This window comes from Myotis myotis, unplaced genomic scaffold (assembly GCF_014108235.1).
Source record: "Myotis myotis isolate mMyoMyo1 unplaced genomic scaffold, mMyoMyo1.p scaffold_m19_p_12, whole genome shotgun sequence".
Classification (NCBI taxonomy): Eukaryota; Metazoa; Chordata; class Mammalia; order Chiroptera; family Vespertilionidae; genus Myotis; species Myotis myotis.
The window spans coordinates 5,936,700-5,948,022 of record NW_023416316.1 but is presented as its reverse complement, the minus strand read 5'-3'; the positions used below and the strand labels follow the sequence as shown (position 1 = coordinate 5,948,022).

Sequence of the window (11,323 nt, the reverse complement as noted above, 5' to 3'; positions counted from 1 at the left end):
AGATTGGCTGCTTGCTCTTAGTCCTTTATGCAAAAAAATGTATAAGGATTTGGTGACAGCTTTGAAAAACAAGAACAGAGGAAGTCCAATCACTGATGACTATGAGTAACCCGTAATGGGGGCTTGAAATGAAACTTGACACATATATGGACCATAGAAGAGCTGGGAATACTAATGAACACGGGGTCGGGGGCCTTCTTCTTTGGAGGTAAGAAAGCAGAGTAGGTTGTTGGAACTCCTTCTCCAGAAGCTGTGCAGGTTGTAAGGATTTTAGCTTGCCTAACTGTAAGGTTTGCTATTAGCTTTGCAGTGGGGAGTATTTAAAAGTACACAAACATACGAAGGAAAGAACCTGGAACAGAGTAGCCAGCTTCATTCCAAGAATCCATCTGGCACGTAAAGAACTGCTTGTCCTACATTAAGCCCTGCAGAGTAAGAGCCATTTTTCATACTTCACCCCCTATTTTTGGTTTCAGGTAAGGCAGCTTACTGAGTTTGGGGAAGAAACAAGAAGAGTTTTCAGAGTTTTCTAACCAGGGGACCCACTTAGGGTGAGCTCTATCAATCTCACCAAAATCAGATGGGGGGAAACATGGTGAAGCCTCCATTCAGAAAATCAGGTTAAGAGAAAGCTCAAGTGTCCACAAGAGGTGGAAGTCCAGATTCCCAAATAATGCGAGCTTTTCGTCGTTTGTAAACAGAATGTAATGGAACAAGAGGTGCTATACATATGAAAAGCGGTGGCTGGAACCACCAACATTAAATGATATGGTGGGCTGATAAGTGAAATCCAGTCTACCCCCAAATAAACATGTCATTTTTGCATCTTTGGTGTATCTGGAGGCAGCTAAAAGCAACACTGCCAAAGGACTAGTACCTAGATGACCAGGAATTGCAAAATGTATAAAGGTGCTGCAAGGCTCAAATTAGTCCTGGATGCCAGGTCCCTTACCTCCTTACTTCTGTCGGTCCCATTTTCATATGCTCCCCTTTTAAGGGAAAGTGTAGTCAAATTTGCTCAGTGTAGACGTCAAACATGCGGGACAGTGGCTGTACCCTTACATGGTCATCTCTTGAGGGACAGCCCAAGGCCAGAGCGCTGGCGCCAACTCCTAGCATCGCCCTTTCGGTTACCATGGTGATCACAGGAGGGGCGGGGCCTCCAGCCCTTGCTTACCCGCCTGTGTCCAGGATATTTCGAACGCTCCAATTGGGACAGCCCTTTCGTGCCTCTGTCCCGCCCCATTCGGCTCCGAGAGCGATGCGATTGGCCCGGGACAGGCGGCCTGGCTCCCTGCGGGTACCACCTCCTGACGGGAAGAGCGGGAAAATGTACCAGGCGTTGTCCGAGGCGTGAAGCTCGCCGCGCTTTGGGGAAAGCACATGGTTGGCTTCGGAGCGAGTTGCCTGGTGTCCCACACACAACTCATCGCACCCATGACTGTTAACACTAGGTAGCAGGAGCCGGGGCGAAGTCACGTTTGTGGTTCCAGGGGGCCCACTCAGGGGTGCGAGGATGCGAGCAGGAGTCAAGATCCGGTGGCGCGCACCCGGGTGCTGGGGATCAGAGGCCAGGAGGGGCGGGCCGAACCCCGGGGGCGGAGCCAGCGGCAGCGGCGGGAGGCGCAGGGCCCAATTGAGCGCGCGCACCGCCCCCAGGGGCGGGGCGTGCACAGCGGTCCCCGCCCTCCCGCGCGCCCCCGCCCCTCCCCCCGAGCGCCGGGCCGCAGTGAGTGAGTGGCACTGGCAGCCTGTCAATCCCTCAGCCCGGCGGCCTTCGAGCCCGGTCCGCGGCGGCTGCTGGCAGGGTGCGTGGCTCCGGCAGTGGCGGCGGCGACTTCTCCCGCCCCATCCATCTGCTGTCCGCCCGGCGCGCGGCCCGCCGGGGCCCTCCACCGGGCTCCGCGCCCCCGCCGCGCCGGCCCGCCCCGCTCCCAAACTTTCCTCCTTCGCCCACCTCGGCCCACCCGCCGGCCTCCTCCTCCGCCGCTGCCCGCCGCCGCCGCTCCCTCCCCCGGGGCCTCGGGGGCTCGGTTCCCGCCCGGCCGAAGCGGTGGAGGAGGCGGCGGCGGGGGCCGAGGGAGGGGAGTGCGCAGGCTGGCGCGGGGGACGGCGGGCGTCCCGGCAACTCGGCCGGCGCTGAGGAGCAAGTTGAGCGGGGCCGCCCGGCGGGGCGCGCGGCGGCGAGGAGGCGGCGCGGCGGCCGCGTGAGGGCAGCGGGCGCCGCTGCCTCCGCCTCCGCCACCGCCGCGGAGCCCGGCGCTTCCGCCCGCCGCTTCTCCTCAGCCTCGGCGGCGGCGGAAGCCGGAGCCGGGAACCCGTCCGCACCGCCTCAGCCGCGGGCCCCGCCGGCCGGGCAGCCCCCTCCCCGCGCGGGCGGGGAGCGCGCGGCCGCCTCCCCCTCCCCCTCCCCCTCTTTCTTCTCCTCCCTCGTCGCCGCCGCCGCCGCCGCCGCCGCCTCAGCCTTCGCCTCAGCCGCCGCCGCCGCCCGCTCCCGCCCGCGCGCGGCGGGATGGACGATCAATCCAGGATGCTGCAGACTCTGGCCGGGGTGAACCTGGCCGGCCACTCGGTGCAGGGGGGCATGGCCCTGCCGCCTCCCCCGCACGGCCACGAAGGGGCGGACGGCGACGGCAGGAAGCAGGACATCGGCGACATCCTCCACCAGATCATGACCATCACCGACCAGAGCTTGGACGAGGCGCAAGCAAAGTTGGTGTCGTCTCATTAAGCATCTTTTGTGTGTGCGCGGGAGCCGGGCCCGCGGCCGAGTCGCGGCCCGGGGCGGCGCCCGGGGCAGGGGCCTCCGCCCCGGGCAGGGAACTTTCTCCGACCCCTAGCAGCCCGCCCGGGCCTCGGGGGACCGGCTCGCGCCCCGGGACGCGGGCGGGAGTCCGCAAAGTTGCTCTCGGGGCTCGGGGCGGACTTGGCGCCACGCCGAGGTCGTGGTTTTCTCCCCGCGCCGTCCGGCCTCCGGGAGCCCGGCCCCCCTCGCGCGGATTCAAACCTCCCGCCGGGACCCCGTGCACGCCGCCCGGCGAGGGGCTCGGGGCCGCCGCGGAGGGAAGTGCAACTTTCTCCGCGGGCCCGGGCCCGGCGCCGGCCTGCACTTGGCCGCGGGACGACCTCGCCGGTCGGGCGCGGGGCGACGGGTGTTCCCCCGGCCGGGCCGGGTGCGGGCGGCCAAGTTCCCGGGGAAGGGAGGGCCGCCTCGCAAACTTTGCCGAGCTGTCACCGTCCGCCGGCCGCGGTCGGCCGCCCGCCCCGGCCCCGGCCCGGCTCCCCCGCTGGAGGGCGGACGCCGGAGCCCCTCGGCGCCGTCCCCTCCCGCCGGTCGCCGCCCGCCCCGGTGTCGCGGCTCCCCGTGCGGGTTCGCGCCCTGCGGTCGCCGAGGCTGCTGCGCGCCGGGCGGACGGGTCGCGCCCGGTGCGGGCAGGAGCGTGAGCTGCCGGGGCTCGCCGGCTGCCGCTCCCCCGTCCGCTGGAGTTTCTGCGGACTTGCCAGGCTTCACAGGAGCTTTGCAGAACGGGGAGCCGGGGTTTAAGTCTTGGGTCTAACTTGGAGGCGCCATATTATTCCATAGGTGATGCTAATACCTTTGTGTTTTGCTCTTTGCTCTTTAGGAAACATGCCCTGAACTGTCACAGAATGAAACCCGCGCTCTTCAGCGTCCTGTGCGAGATCAAAGAGAAAACAGGTAAGCCGCTGCGCCCCGCGCGGGGCCCGGAGACCCCCGAGGTGGGGTCTCGGAGCGACTCCTGCGACTCTCCAGTGGAGAGCTGCTGCTTTTGGGCACCGCCATCTTTGATCATTCTCTCCTTCCCACCTCCCGATCTTGAAGAAAAAAAACTGCCATAAATCTGGAGTCGATTTCTCCGTGCTGTTCCCGGTGTACAATGAAGTGTCGATGTGGACGGGGCCGGGTCGCCGGGCCCGGGCGGCCGGCAGGGAGGGGCCCGGAGCGCCCGCCGCCCGCTCCCGCTCCCGGTGCCCGGTGTGTCTGTCAGTTTTTAAAAGGAGCCTCGGGAGCCTGGATGCCGGGGACCGCGTCCCGGGGAGAAGCGGCGCCCGAACTTTGTTTTACTCGGACCGAAGGGTAGATGCCGTGGAGCGGACTTCAGGGGCCTGTGGGGCGCAGTGTTCGAGTTGGGGAGACTACTCTTAAAGAGAAGCGAGGAAGGCTAATGATGCGTTTAAGCACACGCAGCGTCTTGCACCTATTCATATTTCTAGTCTGTTTTATGCTTGAAGTCCTTTTGTAAATCTGCTTAATATCTTTTGCACAATAGAGAAAAGGTCACAGATGCAGGTTAAACCATTTTTGAGGTGTTCAAGTCAGGGATTATATGAGGAGACAGTTTTTGCAGAAGTGCTGGGATGAAAACTACAAGTGCCTATTAGGTAAATTTCTGGCAATTCATTTCAATTTAGTTTTTTTCTTAAGGCTTTTTAAAATTGAAGATATTTTAGTCTTGAGGTGACAGTTATAACTCAAGTGAAAGTATAGATTTAATCTAGATGTTTTAGTTAGTATTTGGTCTTAGCGGCCTGTTGATGGCAAACAAGTGCATTAAACAAGCTTTACTGTTTATTTATTTTTATTTATATTTTTGGTGTGTGTTAGCTATACCATATAAAGTTGCCATTTTTTTTTTTTTGATGTTTAGGCAAAGAAGAGAAAGTTAAAGTCCAGAATGTAACAATATTCAAGTGATACTATTTAAAAGGTTAAGTGTGATTGCATTTAAATTGAGTGTACAAGTAATAGCACACTGCATATAATTGTTAGTTGCCCTCCTTTTAAACAGATTTTCACTCTGCAATGCTATTCTGATCCTAAAAGTAGTCAAGAAAGGATGATGGGTTATTGCTGTCTATTAAAATATATGCCAAAACCGTAATTAATAGCAAATATTGACAGCCTTAACGAGTAGTTTTTTCTGCCTTTCATTCACTTAGTATTCATGGTTTCCTAATGTTGAGTGATTCTATTAAAGATATATTTTTCATTTTGTAAACCACAGACATGTTAAATTACTAACTTTTACCGTGTTGATTTTTAGCTATCTTTAGAAAGCATTGTGATTTGAAATGGTAGGTAATTTTTATCTGACTATAACATAAAACATTAAGTATGAAATCTTAAGGCTTCTTAGTTTAGAAGCCTAAAAGTATGTAATTCTCAGCAAATTATGTTGCTTAATGTCCAAGGATTTTCTTGCTATCAGGGCTCCACTTCAGTTTCTGCTGACAGCTAAGCACTGGGGTATTGACTATGTTGTGAATATTAAGATTGATTCCACTTTATACGGCATTATATTACTGGGGTGAGGGGATTGATATTTTCCCCTCACCCTCTTCTCATAATTTTTTTTCTTTTTCCTTTTTAAAGTTTTGGCCTAGCCACCTTGAGAACCATACCCAGCAAACTGCTTTTCTTGTTTAGACATTTAGCAGCAGGCAGAATTCAATTAGGAAGCATAAGTCCTCTAGTTGCTTATTTGCACAAGACTTAGTTACACCATTCTGAAAGGAAAGTGTAGTCAACCTCATGTCAAAGGTGAGTTGTGAAAAAGAAACAAGTCTTTTCAGAGCCTTGCAGAAAGAGCTTTGGTGTAGGGCTCTTGCTATTTAAAAAGCAAGAGGTAGCTGACAAAGGAAATTTTTGTGTTTGAAAATTGTTTCTGAGACTTTCAGTGATAAATTGTAAATTAGATCCTCTTTTTGTGCTTTGGCCAGTGGATCCAAGTTTGTATGTTATCTCTTTTTGTAAAAAGCCAACAGCCGACAGAGTAAAGACGGCTGTCTGGTTACAGGCATCTTCCTGCCAGCCTCTCTAAGCTCGAGAGGGATGGGATTTAAGTACCGAATGATTGATGGGGGTGAAGCTCTTTCTCTCCCCTCATTTCTCCCCTACTACCCATAGCTCCACCTCACCCTCCAAAACTAGTCTTAGGAGGAGACAGGGAAGCTGAACACAGAAGCCTTGATTTGAAATAAAACAGCTGTGTAGACATGAGCCTCACCAAAGCAAAGAAAGCAAGGCAGCAAATTTCAGCCTCCCCCACCCCCAAATCGGTTCCCATAGTCATGGTTTCGAAACATCATGAACTTGTAAGCATTGTAGAATAGACTGTATAATGTTTTTTTCTTTAGGTCATTTTATGTAATCTAATAATATAGTAGCCAGACATTAATTTTCTGTAATATAGAGAAAGTTTACCTAGTTATTTGTAATAGAAACTGGGAAGATTATGTGATGACTCTATTCTGTATAATGGGGCGCGGGGGGGGGGGGGGGGGGGGGCGGTGTGGTAAAGGGGGTTGACTAGCGGGGAGTGGGGAGAGAAAAACCATCACTTCAGTGGATAATAATGTCATTTCAGTTGTGCTTCTTAGAAAATAAGACAATCATTAAAAAAAATTCCATGTATTTGTAGGTTTGCCAGTAGATTTTTAGATTTCTGATCAAACAGTGAATATTGCCAGTTCTGATGCACATGAGGAATTTAGTTTGGAAAACATCTTTTTTCCCTCCTACTAAATATGGAAAGGTATTTTTTCCTTCTGACAGATAAATGGGTAATCTACCACAATTATATTATTTTCTTGTGCAGAGGTAGGGAAAGTACACTTTTTACTATGAGATGCTTGCTTTTTCTTGAAAATGTATTTTTTTTTAGTCAAATTCATCATACAGTAATTTTTGGGCAGAAAAGTCTGTCATTGTTAAATTATGGTATTTATGCATTTTGAAAGCAACTGAAAAGTAACAGGCTTTATAATCAAGATGTTTGCGCATTTTAAACTAAGCAACCAGTGAGATAAATATGTTAAGATTTGTCTTTTGGGTTTTTTTTTAGCCATATTTTCTCATCTATCTCTTATTAAACATCCCTGATGCTATGAGGTCTCCTCATCTACATACTTTTTTTTTGGTACATTCCCTCACATCTTTTTGGTCACCTTCATCTTGATTGTTAACGTACTTTCCTTTGTGAAAACATCCTCACAAATCTGCCTTCTTTCCAGTGCCCTTAATTGTGACATTTCAAGTGAAGGAAATGTCTCTTTTTGAGGGAAAAAAAAATGTATCTAAAATTTTGTAATGAAAATCCAACATTTTAGTATATAATCTCAATCATTGTGAAAAAAATGTTGTATATTTAAAAAAAATCAACACAACCTTTTCCTTTTTTTAAATGGTAGGTTAAAATACTCCATGTTGATAGCTGCCAACCAAACTCTGATTTATTGCCACCACAAACCCTAAATAGCGTTCATTTACTAGTAATGTCTAATGGCATACATGATGGTTTGCCAGATTTGTGGCCTTTGTGAGGCTTATAAGCAGGACTGACTTGGGAAGATCATAAAACTTAATGAACTTCTCTACTGCAGGAGGTGTCCGCAGGGGAAGAGAAAGGCCTGCTTGGCTGGTTGGGCTGGTTGAAGTATTTTTTATGTTTAAGGAGAAGAAAATGACTATTAAAAATGCTTTGCTTTAAAAGGAACCCTTCATAGAAAGATAAGAATTTTAGATATCCTAACTGTATCAAGAATGTAGCTTGTGAGTTTTTATATGCATTTAGATTATGATTTATATGATTAAACCTTTTATCTTTACTCTTATAAGTGTGACTAGCTTTCAGAGGGACAGCGCCCTGTTCTCAGTCAACACCTTTCTATTTAATTCTGTCCCTAAAGGTTTAGTGACTCATTGAAGTCTTCTTTTTCTGGTCTGTTTTCTTTTATTTATGCTTCAATATTAAAATGTTTATTTTGTTTGTATAGTGCAATGTAATTCTTTAAATCCCAATGTTTAAAAACCAAGTATTCCATCAAGTGGAAATTTAACAGGAAAGGTGAAAATTGTTATGTGTAAGTAAGTCTAAATGTTATTGTATATGTCATATACATTCTTTTCAGTTGCTCTTGCAATATTTCCAACATAATTATCATTATTTTCCCAAAGCTTTAAAAACAAATGCACTGTTCCATACACGATTAATTTTGCGTTTTAATGACTATTATGGACAGCTTCAAACAAAACAGGTAGATAGAAGAGAAACTTGAATCCCCATGAACTCATCACCTACCATCAGCAGGAACACTTGTTTTCTCTAACTCCCACCCTTTCACAATTATTTTGAAGCAAATTTTAGTGGACTGTTAATGTTTTAAATTTCCTTTCAGTTTTACACATGGCTTGTTTAGATTGGCTGTATTAAATGATTAAGCAGGAAAAAATACATAGTGTATCTTGGAAATATCACATATTGCATTATCACAAATTTTTTCTTAGAGCAATTTCAGAATATTTTCTTAATTGTTTTTTGTAAATTTATATAACTTACTAAAGCTATTTAAGGAGGTTTTGAGGGAGGATGCAAAAGACGTTTTTCCAACTTTCTTTATTCTGCCTCTCCCAGCCTCGTAAGAGTTTATGTAGAAAACCTAGAGAAAACCCCACTACCATCCTAGTTTACAACGTCATGATCTAAAGTGTAAAGTAAGTAGCATCTTAAAAATATAGGGTTGTCTTTCAACCTTTTCCCCCCAATAATACAGTGAACCCTCAAGTAATTCTTTCATGCCTCAGTTTTAGTGAACTTCATTATATTACAGATTTGTGTAGACTTTACTGTGTTATTATATAAATTTACATAATTTTATTCCAAATCAGAAGTACATTATAGTAGCAAAGGAAGCCCTGACTTGCTCCAAAGAGCACACTGGTTAATCAGCTTTCATAAAATACATCTATATGTACCTCTTTCACACTACGATCCTTTACCTTTTAATTAATTTCACTTTGTACTTGTGGATTTAATTTTGTTACTTTTGTAAAAGGCTGCTTCAAAACAGATTTAAGTTTAACGTCTAATTTGGATTACTTACATTTTGCTTCTTTATGGTGGCATTGTATAAAATGAAGTTATATGAAGTACAGCTATAAAGAATTGAAACAGCATTTCATGAACCACACCCTAAATCAGTCATCACTTTATTTTTTACTCAGACCATTGAGGTATCTATCTATTCCTAATAAATACTTAACACATCAGCACCAATACATCAAGTTAAATAAGGATTTTTAGACAATTTTTTCTCTATTTGTGTACATGTGAACATCTTTAGATATTTATTATTTCTATTGACACTATGAGAATAATGTTTTATTTGTTTTCTCAGCAGGCTTGTGTTTTAGCCATTTATCAGTGTGATCAGCATGATTTAGGTAGTAATGTACTAACAAAGCTTGCACACCCCCCTCCCATGTTGACCTTTTCAAGCATTTGCTCTACTTCAGTAGGCCATTTGAGTCTTTAAGTATGAACAGAATAAATAATTTATATCACTATGTAGTAAATTGGTCAAAGTTTTTCAAACCTGGCTATCAGACTTTTTACAAAGTTATAGAAGTTAAAGTGCTATTATAGCTAGATGGTAGTGTTATATATAACAAATAAATTATAAGCAATGCTTGAGTGAGCCACTAAAAAAATAAGCCTTTTTATGACTTCAGACATGGAACATATCTGAAAATAAATTAATCTTTAACACTTGATTCTAATTATCCCCTTTGTAGGTAGAATAGTAACCAGAATCTCTTCTTTATTATTTTTTTATGGACATATTCCATAAATACAATATGTTTGTAGTTTTAGATGGTAACAGTAGTTTGCTTTGGTACTAAATTTGAGTATGTGTCTAGCAAAAAAAGTGGTGTGACAGAATGTGTTAAATTGAATTGGTATAGCATTTTTTTTTTTATACTGACTATATCTATAGGATAGTAACTGATGAGGATGGAAAACAAAAGTAATTATGGATAAAAATAATTGTTAAAAATTATTTGTATTTGTTTTCTTCAAATTAAGTGTTTTTAAAATGTTAAGCTGTTTTGAACAATAACCTTTTGTTTGTGTAATCATATTAATGGAGGAATTGGTATACATATATTGTAATCCTTTTAATGCTGATGATTCCTCACAATGTTTAAACTATTTGGGAGACTCAACAGATGTTATGACTAAATGATTTTTTTTGGTTTTGTTTTGCTTTATGTGTTCCATCAGTTTTCAAAGCATATTTCTTAGGCATCAGAGTCCAGCAGGTGGCTTTTTACATTAAAAAATTCATAAATTTTAAAATCTCATAAAATTTTATTTCAAATTCAAATTAACTAATTGAGAATGTCAACATTTCCACGCTCAATATTAACATTTATAATAGAACAAATGGTTGCATATAGAAACTATCTGCAACATAATCTAAATTAAGATTCTAAACAGGCATTACAGATGCTGGTAACTTTGGCAATTATCATTTTGTTTGGTGAACAGTAGTAAAACAGTGTGCGGTAGAAGTGTTTAGAGAGAGAGGATAAATAAATTGAACAGTTTTGCAATGCAAAGTGGTTTGTGGTGTTTTTGAGGATTTCTTGGCTCTCTCTTAACTGCTATTGTGAGCCTGGAGCAGATTTCCCCATTGCTAATGCCCTAGAAGTATTAATTCACTTTGATATGCTAATTAGAGGGCATTATGCAAGAAATGAGATTAAGTGGCAGCATGAAGCCATTTGCCTGTCAGTAAATTGAGAGCTTTAGCATCAGGAGGAGCTTTGTGGGGTTTTTTTTGTTTTGTTTTTTATTTTTTATTTCTTTAATTTTTTCTTGGTTTTGCATATAAATAAAATTGATTGAAAGGTCTAGAGAAGCTTCTAGAACATTGGTAGGTTTTTTTTCCCCCCCCTTTCCTATGATTATTTAAACGTAAGGTTATAGAATTTTTCTGAATGTTAATTGACCTAATTGGAGATAGTAATATTAAGTTTTCATTGTGCTCTCTCTGTATGGAAAGTATACTAAGAATTTTGTGTCATCTAGTCTTTTTTTTCCCTGAAGCCTAATTTCAGCAGCGTGGCTAGTGAACTGTTATCACTTCTTTCTAGAAGTGTGAATTTGCTTGTGTGCTTGTGCATCAGTGTCTTCACTAAACTGAACTTTATAAGAATATATTATTCACTAGGGAATGAAGGAAGAAGTTGTTAAATTTGGCTTCAGGAAACTATATTAAATGAGCATTAAGATTCGGACTTCAATACCTAAAAACTGAAACAATTAGAATTAAACTTTGCCCTTTGCACAGCCTGTGGAATTTACATTTCAGCATATGTCTGTTGTGTAAGATTACCATATAATTTAATTTTCATGTTGAACACAATCTTAATACTTGATTCTGATTTTGAAGATTTTTGTGGTTTAAGCCAATGCCTTTGATTTTCTCTATTAAATCAACTATGTGATTTTCTATATTT

General features: G+C 44.7%; 1 protein-coding gene across 3 annotated transcripts in view; it reads left to right on the top strand.

The window, feature by feature from the left end:
* The first annotated feature begins 2,439 nt into the window (after positions 1–2,439).
* The window catches only part of PBX3 (PBX homeobox 3), a 195,775-nt gene continuing 186,891 nt past the window's right edge, over positions 2,440–11,323 (top strand). The window contains exons 1-2 of one of the 3 annotated variants that reach the window (XM_036329635.1): positions 2,440–2,712; positions 3,624–3,697. In XM_036329635.1, coding sequence (XP_036185528.1) covers positions 2,513–2,712; positions 3,624–3,697 — 274 coding nt within the window. In that variant the 5' untranslated portion in view covers positions 2,440–2,512. The remainder of the gene's footprint in view (positions 2,713–3,623; positions 3,698–11,323) is intronic. The other 2 variants (XM_036329636.1, XM_036329642.1) reach the window with 2 other exon arrangements.